The sequence below is a fragment of the Lentinus tigrinus genome, assembly GCF_003813185.1.
Source record: "Lentinus tigrinus ALCF2SS1-7 unplaced genomic scaffold L226scaffold_33, whole genome shotgun sequence".
NCBI lineage: Eukaryota > Fungi > Basidiomycota > Agaricomycetes > Polyporales > Polyporaceae > Lentinus > Lentinus tigrinus.
This window is the reverse complement of record NW_027137942.1, coordinates 267,194-277,750: the sequence shown is the minus strand read 5'-3', so window position 1 is coordinate 277,750 and position 10,557 is coordinate 267,194. Positions and strand designations below refer to the sequence as shown.

At 55.1% G+C, this 10,557-nt stretch overlaps 5 protein-coding genes across 5 annotated transcripts; 2 read left to right on the top strand and 3 right to left on the bottom strand.

Annotated features, from left to right (window-relative positions):
- Positions 1-971: 971 nt before the first annotated feature.
- On the top strand, positions 972-2,030 carry L226DRAFT_469446 (uncharacterized protein; the record flags this gene model as incomplete). Its single annotated transcript, XM_067676220.1, has 2 exons — positions 972-1,343; positions 1,521-2,030. Coding segments are annotated over 2 exons (882 nt in total), but the record flags the coding sequence as incomplete, so codon positions are not given.
- A 4,425-nt stretch (positions 2,031-6,455) lies between these two features.
- L226DRAFT_469364 (uncharacterized protein) lies at positions 6,456-6,696 on the bottom strand (the record flags this gene model as incomplete). The annotated part of the gene is made up of 2 exons (XM_067676210.1): positions 6,456-6,586; positions 6,651-6,696. Coding segments are annotated over 2 exons (177 nt in total), but the record flags the coding sequence as incomplete, so codon positions are not given.
- Positions 6,697-8,163: 1,467 nt separating this feature from the next.
- Positions 8,164-8,319, bottom strand: L226DRAFT_432154 (uncharacterized protein; the record flags this gene model as incomplete). Its single annotated transcript, XM_067674714.1, has 1 exon — positions 8,164-8,319. A coding segment is annotated over one exon (156 nt), but the record flags the coding sequence as incomplete, so codon positions are not given.
- A 161-nt stretch (positions 8,320-8,480) lies between these two features.
- Positions 8,481-8,691, bottom strand: L226DRAFT_469376 (uncharacterized protein; the record flags this gene model as incomplete). The annotated part of the gene is made up of 2 exons (XM_067676213.1): positions 8,481-8,570; positions 8,617-8,691. Coding segments are annotated over 2 exons (165 nt in total), but the record flags the coding sequence as incomplete, so codon positions are not given.
- A 368-nt stretch (positions 8,692-9,059) lies between these two features.
- Positions 9,060-9,636, top strand: L226DRAFT_538566 (uncharacterized protein). The gene has a single exon (XM_067681524.1). The coding sequence runs from the start codon at positions 9,238-9,240 to the stop codon at positions 9,586-9,588; it is 351 nt and encodes a 116-aa protein (XP_067531529.1). The 5' UTR covers positions 9,060-9,237; the 3' UTR covers positions 9,589-9,636.
- Positions 9,637-10,557: the final 921 nt, after the last annotated feature.

Sequence of the window (10,557 nt, the reverse complement as noted above, 5' to 3'; positions counted from 1 at the left end):
GCCAGCACCCAAGCCAGCACCCAAGCCAGCACCCAAGCCAGCACCCAAGCCAGCACCCAAGGCGGCACACACGCCACCACGCACGCCGCCACGCAAGGCGACTCCGGCAATGATGGACCCTGGTTCCCACAGTTCTGATGGGTCGTCTTCTGAGACAACTACTGGCAGCCGCACTCCTAGAAATGAGAGAGACATGTCCAAACCTGGGCCGATGGGCTCTGACGAAGAATCCGCCCTGCTGCACACCCAGGGTGAGCCGCAGAACTCCGACGACGAGGCCGCTATCAAAGTCGAGTCGCCAACATCCGAGGAGGAATCCGCTGTGTTGCATGGTGTCTCCCCCATCCCACAGACCACGGCGGAATCGCCGGGGGGTTTGTTCGACGACGTCCCCACGCCGAGGCCCATGCGGCCATATAAACTCCCCAAGTCTTCCCACTCCTCTCGAGTCCCTCGCCCCGCCGCTACTGTCACCAACCATCCGCAAACGGCCAGGAAGACGCCTTCAGCTGGCCCATCCTCTCCAAAAGCTCGCACATCCGACAGTGCTAGGAATGCCGATGGACCGGAGGTAAGTATTTGAAAACTGTTCTGTAGATCATCGACGCATCATATTTTCGCATAAGTTTGTCACCAAGGCCGATGTCAAACTTCTCAAGATCGCTATCGAGGGGCTATCGACGGAGATTCGTTCTATCAGCCAACACCTCAAGCAACACAACCATGAGGGTGGCTCGTCCAGAGGCGCAGCGATGAACCCGTCCAAATCGTTCCGGAAAGATCAAGAGCAAGATGACAGTGACGATGACTATGCCGCAGACAGCGAGGAGGTTGAGAAGCTAACCCTGCCCGCTCGTGCTAGGTCATCTGCGCACAACCAACTAGCTGTGCGTCGCAATTCCCTATGACTTGCGGCGAGACATTAACCCTTGAGCTCTCAGGCCGATGTACAAGCTCATGCATTGAAGTTGTTGGGGCGAGAGCACAAAGACTCTCCCTTTCCGAAGTGGACAATCCCAGATCCCGCGCTCGTTCGCGGCTTCGATCCTAACGAAGGTCCATGCTGCACTGCGAAAAAGTTTTGCATCGACATACTAGGTACTCCGGCATCGACGTGGAACACGTCCGCTACAAAGGTCTTCGTCCAGGACTTCTTGACCGTTCCCCAACACGCATGCCGGAACCGCAAGAAGGTGCACGCCATGTTCCGCTCTCATTTCAGAACACTGCAGCGGCACTTCGAGAAGGTTGGGTTGGAAAAAAGTACCAGCGACGACGATGGAGAGAATGGTGGTGAACCCGCAACGCAAGCCGCGACAAGTGCGAAGCGCACCCCAAACGACGTCTGGTCCAGTAAAGATCGCGGCAAGGCTAAAGGCAAGGGCAAGGGCAAGGGCAAGGGCAAGGGCAACGACACAGACACTACAGACAAGGCGGACGACAGATATCAGCGCAAGTATATCGTGAGAAGGTTGTTCATGCATGCTACTGAGTGGTCAGCTAACTTCTCTGCCATGCAGCTCTTCCAGCGCCGCCACGCCGTAGTGACTCGGTACCGCGTTTTACGCCCTCACATCCAGATACTGGAAAGGCTTGGCATCAACGGTATGAGCTCTGATGAAGAGGAGGAAGACGCACCGTTCGTTCGCTATCGCATTATGGTCAAGCCATGGAGAAGTGAGGCGGTGACTAAGTTCTTACGAGCCCTCGATGCCCTGCATCGCAGATATCGCAAGACAGGTGGCTCGGGATCAAAGCGCGGCTCTCCGCCCCGTCTGCGGTATGTGTCTGTTGAAGAATCCACGTCCAAGGAAGTTCCAAGGCTCCCTATCAACGCCTACAGCGAGCGCTGGTATACCGAGCAGAAGGGACTCAAACTGGATGAGATTGCTGCGCGCCCCACGCCTTACAATTTTGATCTCGACGAATCTGTGATTCAGTACGTACTTCGCAGTATCTCAACAAGCCTGTCTACCATGAAGACTAACTCTCCTTCTGTGGCAGGGCGATTGCGGATTATGGTGAAGTGAAGGTGGATAACTTGACGTTTGTATGAGCCTCATCATACTGTACCGGCTCGATGCCGTTACCTATGTTGATCCCCCTGACTTCGCTGATATTATCTGCTACCTTTCCCTCCCCAAAAAGTCGACCGACGAGCTCAAAATTTGGACAATGATCTTCAGCCCAGCATGCCCTCGCGGACTCGTGGTTGTCTGCCTCACGCAAAGCTGGGTAGAACGAGAGTATCGTTCACGGGGTCCGGGTAGTTGGGGGAGAGCTGGGCAGAACGTCATCTCTTCTCTTCTCTGCGCTCCCTGCCCTCTTTGCTCACCATTTCTGAGTCGTACTTGCTTTGCTTGTTCCCCTACAGCCTACAGCGGCCGAGCATTGCTTACCACCACATGCCCGTCCTCGTCCCCTCCTTCCAGAACATTCCCGCCGCCCGTCCCACAATCGAAATCGGCCTCCTCTGCGTCCTGACAATCTTCTGGCTTGGTGCGTTTCCTTCATCTATTCACGAATCGCATCTCTGACTCACAGCCTTGCACCTGCATCCCCGCAGGTCTGTTCGCAGCCGGCTGAGTAAATGAAGCAATGCATGCTCCATGACGAAGTCCAACGACATACGCGGTCAGTGCGGTGACGTGCAGGCTCTCAATTCCTTCGTCTAGATCGAGTTCGTCGCGCGTAAGTGCCTGTTCACCCACCTCGTCCACACACATGTCGTTCTTAAACCTTGACACCTTGACATGCCTCCATTGATTTCTTGACTGCATCTATTTTTTGCTACGCCGTCAAGGAGCAGAAGTAGGGCGGAATCAAATCTGGAGCGGCACCCTATCACGCCAATGCAAGAGTGAAAGCCTCATGGCGTGGCCGTTCTCGTGTCAGCGGCTTCTGCTTTACTCGACATCTCTATCTCTCAGGCTGGTGGACATGATCGGACAGCCTCCATGAGGACGTCATGCTGTTATTCCAGGCATCCCTGGCCGCCTGCACCCACAGCTCGATGCCCAGAATGCCTCGCCGCAGAGACAACAACGCCGCTCGTCCAGCAACCACTCCTCGTAGGGGAGCTCGAACCGCGGCGGAGACAACTACAACTCCTTTAACTCGGACTCGTACGGGTCCGGCCGCCCCGGTGACGAGTATAAGGACAACCTACAGCCTTCCGGGTGATCTGCAGCGTCCTGCCGATATACACCTCGAACCTGTCTCGACGGGTTCAGTGATGCCAAAAGACAGCGACCAAGGCCTTTATCTCGCTCCGTGCGCAACGAGATCCCCTGACGTGCGGCTCGACCGCCTCAAGCTTTAGCCACCGACTGTCAAACGCCGCGCCGAGCTGAACAGCCCGCCAGATTGATGAAGAACAGACACGAGACGGAGTTGAGCCAGAGGTGGCGCACTCGCACCGTCTCTAGAGCTCTCCGTCTCGTCCGCGCCTTCGGGACCGACGTCCACCTTGACCGCATCAAGTGATCAGGCCCGTCAAGAGCTCGCGAGCTCCATCAAGACTGCACACACAGCGGAGGATAGCCACGAGTGTCCTTTCGCCTCGTACCCGACCTTTCCCTCACCCCGACAAGCGGACTGCCAGAGAGAGTTCAATGAAGATCAGACTACACGAAGCGGAGTAGGGCTACAGTCGGTGCGAATGACCGACCGTAGAGCCCTCCCCGCGTGCGCAGGCTCCTGCCCCACGAGGACAAGCCCCCGGGGACACTCTAGGAAAAGCGGTGCATGATCCAGGAGACACAAAGGAGGAGAGCGAGAGACGGTTTAATCACGCCGCCTGTAGTGCCCTCCGCCAGGTGCGCAATTCCCTAGCAACGTCGACCAAGGGCCGATGAAGACCGGACACAAACTCGCGGAGCAGAGATAGCTGCCACGCGCACCTGCCTCACGACGTTCACGTGGGTCCCCTCAAGCCCGCGCTCGTGTACTCTCACGCACGCCGCTGCGAGGTGTCAAGCCTGCGAGCATGATGAAGACTTGACACGAAGCGGAGTGGAGCCAGAGGCGGTGCACTCGTGCCGTCTCTAGAGCCCTCCGCGCCTAGTCGAGGGTGAACGCTACCCACGTGTTATGCGACGGATGCAGAGTGCAGGTATCTGCGTGAAGATGATCCGCGAGGACATGGAGAAGCATTGCTACAAGCCAGTCCAGTGGCCCGTACAGCGTCGATCGCGAAGGTGGAGCGCCGAGAAGCTCATGCTGCCTCGCGGGTTAAGGATACATGCGTGGCCTGTTGTTTATACCTTGACTGATGCTGCCGCCTCCGGTGGTGTAGGGCGCGCACCCCATATCATCACCTGTTCTGGGATCAAGAGGGGACGAGTTCCGCCAGCAAGATGCAAGGACCAAATGTACGTGCCACGGAGGGAGGTTCTTTGCAGATCTAATTATAAGGTACGCCCGCTCGCAATCACGCACTCCTATGAACGTTGCTCACCTAAGGCGTGCATAGGTGACGACCCGATTCTGGGCGAGTCCCTCGTAAGGTACGCTGCACAGACCAAAGAGCTGGACGTGGACCCAGGCGCGGGAACGACGGCGCGCGGGTGTCGTGGACACGTCCTTCTCAGACAAGCGCCCTAGACCAGGCCGGAGTGACCTCTAATCAGTGTGTCCTCTGCCAGCTCATCGCCCTCTACACATCGTCAAGATCGCGCCATGTCTCTCCAATCTCAACACCCGGATGGCGGAGGCTTTGGACATGCCGAGCGCCATGACGGCGCCCATCTCCCTGGCATGCCCAGGGTAGCCGTTACAAGCCAGATTCAGGAGAAAGGGGGAGAAGATGGCAAAGGCGAGCGTAGATATCGATCAGGTGAGTACTTCGTACCAATCGTGAGCAGGTCTAACGATGTTTCATCGGTAGTCACTCAAACTTTGGCCTGGATGCAGAAGCTTTGCACTCGTTGCGAGATAGGTGCGTACGAACAACAATGTCGTCCTGTTTCCGTTCGTTGAGCGGACTTTCAGCGATCGACCGCGGCAAGGTCACAGGGACCAAGGAGAACTGATCGAATATACATGCACAGTGTGCTGCCTACTACGTTGACAGATTGATGGTGCTTGGTTGTCCAATGAAGAGCCTGTGTTCGGCCGCCTCGACTTTTGACGATTGGACTTTTGGCTAGGTGGTGTTATCGCAAGCTTCGTTATACGTGGCATTATGGTACGTCCCGTTCTTTGCTCTTGCTGTCCTTGGACTACTCTCGCACCACGTCTGCTGCCTCCGCATCATCTTGATCCACGATGCGCTCTGCCACCTGAAACGACTGAAGCAAGATCGAGAAGGACACGACACGACGCGAATACTCTAGACGAGCCGAGAGGAAGGACGTGATGCCTTCGTGCTCTCCAAGGCCACCGCCGACTCTCGTCCTCGACTCAGACACGTTTGGTCGTGTCGGGCAAGTTGCATTGCTCACGATGACCCTCAATATTCTCGTCTCCTTCTCCCTGCTCGCGCTGGTCGTTACTGCTCGTCCCATTTCGGACGCGCCACAAACGTATGTCCACGCCGCCCGTTCTCCCCATTCTCCAGTGCTGATCTGTCGGGCGTGTAGGGTAAAGAAGGTCTCTTCTGGTCCAGAATGCTATTCAGGCCATATTCGCGTCTCGCACAGAGTGAGTTCTTTATTTCATTCACCGGCTTCGATCGCGTGTAGAGAGGGCTGGACGCTGCAGCAGCATGGCAGAGCGTAGATCTCACACCCTGTACAGAGCGCATCGGCCCTCCTCTCTCGCCTCGTAGACCTCGACACTGTCAAGGTTGTGATCCCTTGCTGTCGATAGTAGCTCTACGAGATTCTCAAGAACCTCAAGAGCACCGGTTCCTCCCAGACAACGAGGGCGGCGCTTGGATGATACTCGTTCTGTGGCTGCGACGGAGGCTGTCTCCAAGGACCCCCGTCACTTTTGCTGGCCTGTACTCGTCCCCGCCGCTCATTGCCATCGCCGTCTCCTGCATCGCCGCCCTGTTCTCCGTCTTCTATGGGCGCGGGTCTGTACGCGTACACGTACAACCACGTCAACATGCTCAAAGTTAAGTCCGGTCTCGCCTGGGACGTGCTTCCCCGTCTGGAGCAGCGCGTCAGCTTCGACATGTCTCGGGATGACCAAGACGGAGGCAATCCTGGAGCCTCCTCTATGACGCTCTGCTCCCGCCGGTGAACATCGACGAGAAGTCCAACGAGGAGCTTAACGATAAACGATAAACTCATGTGAATAGACGTGTGTAGCTTGTACGAGTACTTGACGAATCTCGGGAGTGTAGTGATATCCCCTTAAGTGTTGTGTTTCACACCTGATCATGATGCATCGTCAAGGAGCACGAGGCGCATGCTGCGCGGCAATCATGACAATACGATTGTTCTATCTACTGCACATACAGCCAGCAATCGTCGTCAGCGTCGTCGTTGTCGTTCAGAAGAACATTGCTAAGATCTCGGTAGCCGGCTCCACTCTCCCAGGCACAGGAGAGCACGGATTGAGCGTGCACATAGTCCGTTGCGAACGTGCGGGAGGTGGGTCCAGCGGCTAGAAATGTGCTCGATGTCGACGGGGATGCCTGGAGACGAGCGACAGAGGGAGATGAGTACAAGCAGACGAGTGAGAGCGCAATAGAAGCGTACCGGGGATCGTGAGATAGGAGAGGGTCATGCGGGACAGGTGCGGGTACTCGCGTCGGTGGTCCCACCACCATCCGAGAGGGTTGTCGGTAAACTGATTTGGTGCCGCGAGGTACCGGTCGAGTTCAGTATGCGCATCAGGCTTGCAGGGCTTGCGTTGAAAAGCGGGGAGAATGTCGAATACGTTGCGTGACTAAGGGGGAATGGGAAACACGGCCAGATCGCAAGGAAGATGGGATGGGAATTATGCGACCTGGGACTGTCGCGCATTCTGCGTACCGGGCTGATTCTACTCTTCAAGCATCCTGCATATCCACCTCCAGGCCTTCGTACGACCGCTTGTTCATGGCGTAGTATATATTCGGCAGTCTTGATCTATGATGGAAGCTAGTTTGCGTGGGCGAAGTACTCGAGCATGAGATCTAAGCGTCAGTCACGGCAGGACAAAGAGAATCAGGATTGGTACTTATTCATTTCAAAGCGGTATATCTCTGTATGGTCGGAGTAGTAGTTGGAAACATGTTTGCCGAGGGTCGCTGCTGAACGCACTGCAGCGGGCAGTGCGGTGTCGACGCCGAAGTCCGTCAGCTGCGCGTCGATGTGATCCATAGCCAGGATCACAATAGCCAGGTTGGTGATTCTATTGCGAGAGAAGAAAGCAGTAGCATCGTCGAAGAGTTTGAGTTGCAGTGAAATGACAAAAACACGCTGCCCGCGCCTCGACAGCGCCTTGAAAATTCCCACGCACCTGCAGAACGTCGCGCAGGTGTTTGGCGGTCTCCCACTCCTCTAGATCTTCTAGAGTCAGTTCATACTTCCTCAGTCCGTGGCTCTTGCTTTTCTGTCATCCTCTTGATCGCGCTCTCGTAATCCAAGGCGTCCCCAACATCTGGAACGTAGAGTTCATCCTGGTTCGAACGTCGCGTGGCAAGACGCGCTTCGCGAGCTTGAGCTCCTCAAGAATGCGGTGCCATGCAGGGAGGAGGAGCGTAGAAAAGTGGAGAATTGTGTGGGCGAGGGTCAGGGAAACCAGGTGAGTCAGCATGATTGTCGCACAAATCATGGGCCCGGGCACACCTTTGTGAGAAGAAGCCTGATGTACAGCGGGTACCAGCCTGGAGCGATGCAAACGTATCCTCCTCCAGCTCATCTTGAACGTCTACCAAACCGCCGGTATCGTCATCTCCCTCGTCCTCATCCTCTGCAGCCAAGTCATCGCCAAGATCCAGACTATCAAGGAGCTCGTCGATCGCGATCTCAGCAGCGGTGCGTGTAGCGCCCTCTTCCTTCCACCTTTGCACAGAGGCTGACGACATGATCAAAGCACCGACCGTAGTTGCAAGCCCCCCCCGGAAAGCCTTGAGCACCTTCTGGAGCTCGTCAACTGTCTTGTGGCTCGCAGCGACGATGTCCGCAGTTACTTCCAAGGTCTACGCGTACTTGTAAGTGTGCTCGTCCAGCGCACATGTTCATAGCTGACCTTTCCTGTGATCCGAAATTCTTTCATCATCCTGTGAAACTCCCGTGCCGTCGTCTCGCCCGTATGTGACTCCACAACCTCAATTACGTCAAGCAGAAAGCTGAGCGGCTTCCTCTCGTGTTGCAGGTGAACGGCAAATGCTATCAACGCCTTATGATTCGGCGAGGTCCAAGCATCGAACGTGTAGTTCAGGTCCTCGAACTCCTACAGTCCCCCTCGTAAGCGTCACCATCCTGGTCATGTTGAACTGAGTACTCACTTGCAGCGTTCTAGCGACTCGGCCCCGCACTTCAAGAACGTGCGCTGCATATCACGCGATAACGTCGACGATGGGATTGATACTCCGGGCGTCCCTATTTCATCGGCATCACAAATGTGCGGTCAGTTACGATTTCGAAAGGTCGATCATTCTGGGCGACCCCGGGCCAGCGAACGATCCATGCCTTGTACGAGCACAACATCCCATCGGAAGTCTAATGAAACAGGTACGCACCGTGTTTTCATGCTAGTATGGTTCCAAATTTGATAACTGACTTTGCCCTTGCGCTCAAAGAAGTCCGTAATCTTTGCTGTGATACCCTTCGACGCCTGGACGCGTTAGCGATCTTGTGCGCTTCGGCGAGGTATCTCCTTGCCTCAGCAGGATTCCACATGGCGGCGGAAGTGTTGGGTTGAGCTCATGTCTTTCGTATCCGTGCAGCGCGTGCGACCGCGGTCGCACCCAGACTTCACACACTGGAAGTAGATCCCCACGAACTGCCAATTTTGTTGTCAGCCTTGTAATTATAAGACGTACAGGCATCGGCCGGGGGATGAGGCATCCCCGTCCGATGTGGCATTACCCAATTAGGCAGGTTGGATACTGGGAGCGCCCATATTAGCTGAGAGGGTGGGAAGCATGCAAAACGGTATCATGTCCGGCCGTTTCGCTAACCTGTCCGCGCGTTTGCTCCTCCACGCCAAATTATTGATACACTGTCTGCACTTTGAAGGATCTCCTCCACCACTCATCCGTTCCTCTTGAAAATTTGGAAGTTACCTATTCTGAAGCCTCTCGTCTCAGGAAAAATATCAGTTTTGTTGTATTCCTTCTCGTTTGTGTTGTATTGCATGCATCCAAAACGGGCGCTAACCCGCCCATTTGCTTGCGCGCTATGCTTCCCACCCTCTCGGCTAGCCTCGGCTCTCTCCCGACCTTGCCGACACACTAGTGCCGCTGTGCGCGCTATGCGGGCACTTGAAGTTAGCAGGAACATGGAGAATGTTCAACGCCATGGGTCACCAGCTGATTATTTTTCGCTGTATCTAGGGGTTTCTGGGAACTGTCTCAGAAATTCTGAAGGGAATCCATGTAGTGGATCTTTAGATTCTTCAAACTGTGGACAGTTGAGTGATAACAGACGGACCGAACTTGAAGCACCATATAGTGCTGGCAGAATCCTCCCCGCCACAGGACATTGACACTGTAGTGGACTGACAAAGGTGCCGTACAGACAGGACTGACGAGCCACTTACCGCGGACCAATTTGCGATCACCAGGACAGTTGTCTGATCCCTGTGGACATCATACCCTCTTGCGGGAAGCATAGCGCACCAGCAAATGGGCAGGTTAGCGCCCATTGTGGATGCATGCAAAACATGATGAACGAGAAGGAATAAGAGGAAGCTGATATTTCTTTCCTGAGATGAGAGGCTTCAGTATAGGCAACATCCAAATTGTCAAGAGGAACAGATGAGGAGATCCTTCAAATAGCAGACAGTGTATTGATAATTCAGCATGGAGGAGCAAACACATGGATAGGTTATCAAAACCACTAGACATGATACCGTTTTGCTTAGCAGCTTGTTGCCTACCATAGGGCTCAGCCCTCCAGGGCAATAAATGAGGATTCCAAAAAAAATTGACACCTGACTACGGTCTAGAGCACAATGGTTCTCTGAGGTTCACCGATTCGCCTTCCACTCGAAGGGGGTCGATGGGAGAGAGCCTCAGCCTGGCCCTCATCTTTCTCTCTCCCTCACTGTGGCTCCAGTCCAGACAACAACAATCAGCTCACTACAGCTCTAAGAGGTCCTCCGTGGAGACATCATGAAGGCTGTACCTGGTGAGATGCCTTCAAACTACCTCTGCAACTCATGTTGTCTTGAGTCTCTTGTCTTGGGTCTCCCCCCTCACCTTGGATGAGATGAAGCTCTAATTGCACTACGGAGGTGCTCTTTACTACTTGCCAGCTGACCCAGCTGACTCTGTGCTGGTGTGCTAACACCGCTCACCAGCCAACCCAGCTAACTCTGTGCTGCTGTGGGAACCTCGCTCCCCCGCTAACCCAGCTAACTCTGTGCTCATGCATGGATGTCGCTCACCAGGTAACCAAGCTAACTCTGTGCTCATGCGTGGACGTCGCTCCCCCGCTAACCCAGCTAACTCTG

Excerpts from the sequence above, each read along its gene's own strand:
- L226DRAFT_538566 (XM_067681524.1), top strand. The coding sequence starts at position 9,238 with ATGCATCCAAAACGGGCGCTAACCCGCCCATTTGCTTGCGCGCTATGC.